The sequence below is a fragment of the Solanum pennellii genome, chromosome 6, assembly GCF_001406875.1.
Source record: "Solanum pennellii chromosome 6, SPENNV200".
Taxonomy (NCBI): Eukaryota; Viridiplantae; Streptophyta; class Magnoliopsida; order Solanales; family Solanaceae; genus Solanum; species Solanum pennellii.
This window is the reverse complement of record NC_028642.1, coordinates 11,667,481-11,672,529: the sequence shown is the minus strand read 5'-3', so window position 1 is coordinate 11,672,529 and position 5,049 is coordinate 11,667,481. Positions and strand designations below refer to the sequence as shown.

General features: G+C 30.5%; 1 protein-coding gene across 1 annotated transcript; it reads right to left on the bottom strand.

Moving 5' to 3' along the window:
• Positions 1-992: 992 nt before the first annotated feature.
• On the bottom strand, positions 993-4,029 carry LOC107022792 (protein NUCLEAR FUSION DEFECTIVE 4-like). The gene is made up of 3 exons (XM_015223381.2): positions 3,881-4,029; positions 3,277-3,398; positions 993-2,955 (listed from the first exon to the last, which is right to left on the bottom strand). The coding sequence occupies exon 3, from the start codon at positions 2,943-2,945 to the stop codon at positions 1,194-1,196; it is 1,752 nt and encodes a 583-aa protein (XP_015078867.1). The 5' UTR covers positions 2,946-2,955; positions 3,277-3,398; positions 3,881-4,029; the 3' UTR covers positions 993-1,193.
• Positions 4,030-5,049: the final 1,020 nt, after the last annotated feature.

Sequence of the window (5,049 nt, the reverse complement as noted above, 5' to 3'; positions counted from 1 at the left end):
TTTCAATGACTAATTTATAATTATTATTTTGATAATCAAATTTATTTATGTTTCACTAATATTCTTGTAAAAACTTATTGTAGATGACCAAATTTTTTCTTCGAATACGAAATTAAATTATAATACACACAAAGAAAATAGTTTAATTTTTTATTCTTTAAACTAAGGAATGAAAGAAAAAAACAAAATAAGAATAAGAAATTCAAATAATTATAATAAAAGAAGTCAAAAAATAATTTATGTATGAAAAAATTAAAATATACCTTGAAATTTGATAGAAGAATCATATATACCCCTAAATAATTTTTTTAAAAAAAATAGAAGTAATAAATATAAATTTAAAACTAATTTTTTAACTTCCGTTAAATGAAGGGTATATGTGAGCCATTTTGTAACGGCAGGGGTATATGTGAGCCGTTTGTATAACGGTAAGGGCATATATGAGCTACTTTTATAACGAGGGGTATATCAGCTCCAAATGACAAAGTTGAGGGGTATATCAGATCCTTTTCCCAAAAAAGAATGATACATTTTTATATTAAGTAACAATTAACTATAAAATGTCTATTTTATTTTTAGTGATTATTCATAGCTACACAAATTTCTATAATTTATTTTAGACTGCAAATTTTAAAAATCTTTCTTTATTTCTTAAATATTATGTCGAGTCAAACTACTCACATAAAATGGGACGGAGGGAGAACTATTTTTGGCGGGTTGTTCCACTTGCTAGAAGTTCCTCTATGCCTACACACCAGTTATGCCTTTTCGTATCATAATATACCCACCCCTGTTATATATCAAAAGTTATGCCTAAAAAACTTATGACGGTTTAAGTATATGTTCAATTCAGAATACATAAGTTATGCTGCAAAAGGTATAGTTGGCACACGATATATATGTCGATTGTGAAGCAAGACAAATGTTTAGTTTATTCTTGTAGGTCGACAGAAGTAAGGCAAAAAAATTCAAACTTATGCGGAGAGAAAAGATACATACACAATTTATGTTAGATACATTGACCCACAAATACTCATTAAAATTTGTAAAAGGAGCATCATATTTGAGTCTAAAAGATTAAACACCAAGGGTAAAGAGTTGATGATAACATACTATAAGTATTAAAAATATTTTCAAACCAGAATCACATTATAATGAGATGAGTTGTATTAATTAATAATCAAAATCCCTCATCATATTGTCTTATTAGTAGTGTTTGAAGAAGCCATTTCTGTATCAGGTGTATTTGGTTGTTCTTTAAACTTCTTGTATATGTCTCCTTTGTAAAACTGTCTAGTTCTTGCAACCAATATTAGTGAGGCCATAGCTCCAAAAAATGTGACACAAGCCAGGATAATGAAAGGTAGTTGATAACATTGATTACCAATACAAGTTAGCTCCTTCACAGATGCTCTAGTCAAACCTCTTTTTTCAAGATCCTTCAATGCCTCTCTATCATAAAGTGGTCCAGTAACTTTAACATTCAGAATGTATGACCCAAGAGGGCTAGCCAATTGTCCACAATTGAACAATGTTGAATAGTACTTTAACCCGAAAAGCTCAGAAATTATTGTGAAAAGTAATGGCAATTGAGCACCAAATGAGAAACCGATAATTATAGATGCCACATATAGTGAACCCGGGAATGGAAAAGCGATTAGAAGTAGGCCAATGCATGATAGAAAAAGGACTAATGTCATCATCAGGGTCCGAGGAAATTTGTATCTTACTAGCAGGCTTTCAGAAACGAATCCTGAGAAAATTCTCCCGAAAAAATTCCATATGCTGAGAAGTGACAAGAAGGACTTCACTGTAGTTTTTGGATATCCTAAAGAACCACCTATCTGACCCATGTTATCAACTGCAGTTAGGCTTGATCCAAGTCCACATAATGTAGCCACGAAAAGAATCAACATATCAGTACTTAGAAGTGCTTGTAAGATGGAATAATCTTCACCTCTTGCTGGTTTTTCAAAGAAAATTTTTGAAAACCATGAAGATGTGGAGATCTTAGAGTTGTTGACTTGATCTTTTTGTGGCTGTTGGATTTCGGTTGGTTCCACGATTGTGTTTGCAACTCCTCCATTATGATCAAGTGATGACGTCTGTTTCATTTGACGCCAGATAGCTAACTCCTCTCTAATGAAAACTAAAAGAGGGGAGAAAAGTAAAGCACAGGAGACAGTGGCGGCTACAACATATGCAGCATGAGAAAACGCTATTGCTTTCTCGAGAAGTGTCATGACCATAAGAAACAATGCGAGGACAATTGATATTAACAAGCAGTGGAAAAAAACAGTTTGCTGATTTGGTTGCCTAACGACTTTCATTTCTCGAATGGTATAAACAAAAACGACTGATAATGCAGCAGGCATCCAGGCTATAAGGAGGATAAGAGACTGAGCATCATTTCCATAGACAGCCAAATATAGTTGTGTCAATATAGCTCCACTTAGCCCTGTAAATCCTTTTAAAAGACCTATCATGTTACCTCTACTCTCCGGGAAGTTCCTAACAGAGGTTACAAGAGCTCCTGTATTTGCAAAATTCTGAGAATTTGCTCCAAGGCATATGTATATGCACATTTGCCAAATTTTTGGCTTTGAAATCTTGCCAATAACAGATAGCCATATCATAAAGTAGCCTGTAAAGTTCATAGCTGCACCAACTAGTAGCACGAACCATGTTGGACTTACCTCGGCTAATAGACCAGAGAGAACTCCAACATTAGCTCCTAAATCCTTGAAGAAACCCAAGAGAACAAGTGTTGTCTGATCATATCCAAGAGTGTTTTTTATTTCCTGGGAGTATATCCCGAAAAGGTAAGTAGCCCCTGCTCCGGACATAATAAGGAATGAGGCAAAAAGTGAGAACCATCGTCCTCGAAGCACATGTAACACAAATTGTAGACCTCCACCACCACCACCCCCTTGTGTCTCAACCATATTTACTTGTCTGAAAAATGAACAAACAGTGTCACAATCTTAGCTGACTTTTTGTGATCATAGAATATAATGTTTCTTTCCTTATATGGATTAAAAGGTAGGTACATATATACTCCCTCTATTTCAATTTGTCTTGGCACCCAAGTCTAGAGATAACTATTGAACTTTGTGGTCTTATATTCAAGATATGTACTGAAATACTCTTTAATCTTGTGAGAGTAATTTTTTTTAAAAAAAAGGACTAACAAGGAAAGTAGATTAAAGTAGTTACTTTATGCAACATACAATGGTATGTTCCTCAAACTAAATATGATTTAAAACAATCACTCACCAAATTTATAACTTAATAGTTTTCTTGTGTGCTTGGCATCAGCTTCCTGTATTAATTGGACTTCACAGCTCCTTGCTTACCAGAAAGTTGATCAAAAATCTCACTCTTTACCTTGTTTTTTCCTGGAAAACATAAATTTTCAGTATGTCCAAACAGTTTTCAGAATAAAATTCTGGGAAAAAGTGAAAATTATCTATAGCCAAACGAGCAAAATTTTGATGGATAGAGTTACCGACGGACTACCTTTACCAAATTGAAACAACATTTATTTCCTAAAATAATCTAAGCCAACTAAGCCTTTTCTAAGTTAATAAAAATAATTATTTCCCAAAAAGCCATTTAAGCCCTCTCATTTATGCATCAATCACAATCATTCTATCCATAATATCCTAACATTGGATTTTTCACTCATACAACGCACTTACGCGAATATATGAAGTTTTGATCTAGAGATTTATTTTCATCATAATATAAATAAATACATGGTAAGATCAGACAAGATTTTAATTAAGTTGTAAGCTTATTCCACGATAATCCCAATTGCAAAAAGCTGATTTAACGATTTTAATTTCATGATGAAAGAAATTTGAATGGATGTACGTACCATGCATTTTTTGATAAAATTATGGAAGATAATCAGCTTTTCAAAAATGGAAATCGTCAAATAATTGAGTAAAAGACAGCATAGAGATATTTGTAGCCATGCACGTTTAATGAAAGCTTGATTATGGAAGATACAAGGGATCAGAGAAGAAAATAATTATACATATTTTATTTAATTAAATATCAAAAATCTAACATTTTATATGCCTAAAATATCGATAGGGAAGTATGAACCGTAAATTGAACGTAAATATCGACTTACCGTTGTTTACTTATTTCTTTTTCAAAATCACTTATTTTGAAAAAAATAAATAAAAAATTAAGGTATTTGACTAAGTAGTAAAGGTGCTTATAAATTGAAGATGAAGGAGTTTTTCAATTGTTGGGAAGAAACTAAATATTTCTATTTCTATTTCATTAAAAAAAAAAGTAGAAACAAAAACTTATTCATTATCAGATATACATATTTACCAAAAATAATATTTGTTGTGGATTTTGTCTATGTAGTAATTTTATTTGTGGGATACATTTTAAATTTATCTTGCTTCAGATTTTTTATTATATTTTAATTAGGTAATTTACTTGCACTTCGCGCTGTCATATATAATAATTGCATTGAACTTGCAAATAATTTCTTACTAATATCCATACTTCTAAAATAATGGAAAAATAGATTTTTAAAGAAATATTAGCGATATTTCAACATGAATTTAATTATTTTTTATTATCGAATAACCCAAGAACATGTAATGAATGAATTGTTCACGAAATAATAAATTATTGATTCTTTGATCAACATTAAAACGAAAATAAAGAAGAAAAAGAATATATATATACAAAGGCATTTCATAATAAAAGAATCATTTCTGTTGCATAGATTATACAATTGTTATATATGTCTTAAGAGAAAATTTAAACTTTTTTAACATATTCAGAATAGAAATTATGCTTGAACATGAAAGCAATTATAATTTTTCAACTTGTATGATGAATTTCTTCAGTTGATAAGTGAGAAATTTCATTTCTATGTAAAAAAATAGGTAGTATGTAAGTTTAAATATAGTACTTTTAATTTATAGAATTAAATATAGAATAACAAAACATAATTCTTGGATAAGTACAATAATTATTTTTATACATACTATATATATATATATATATATATATATT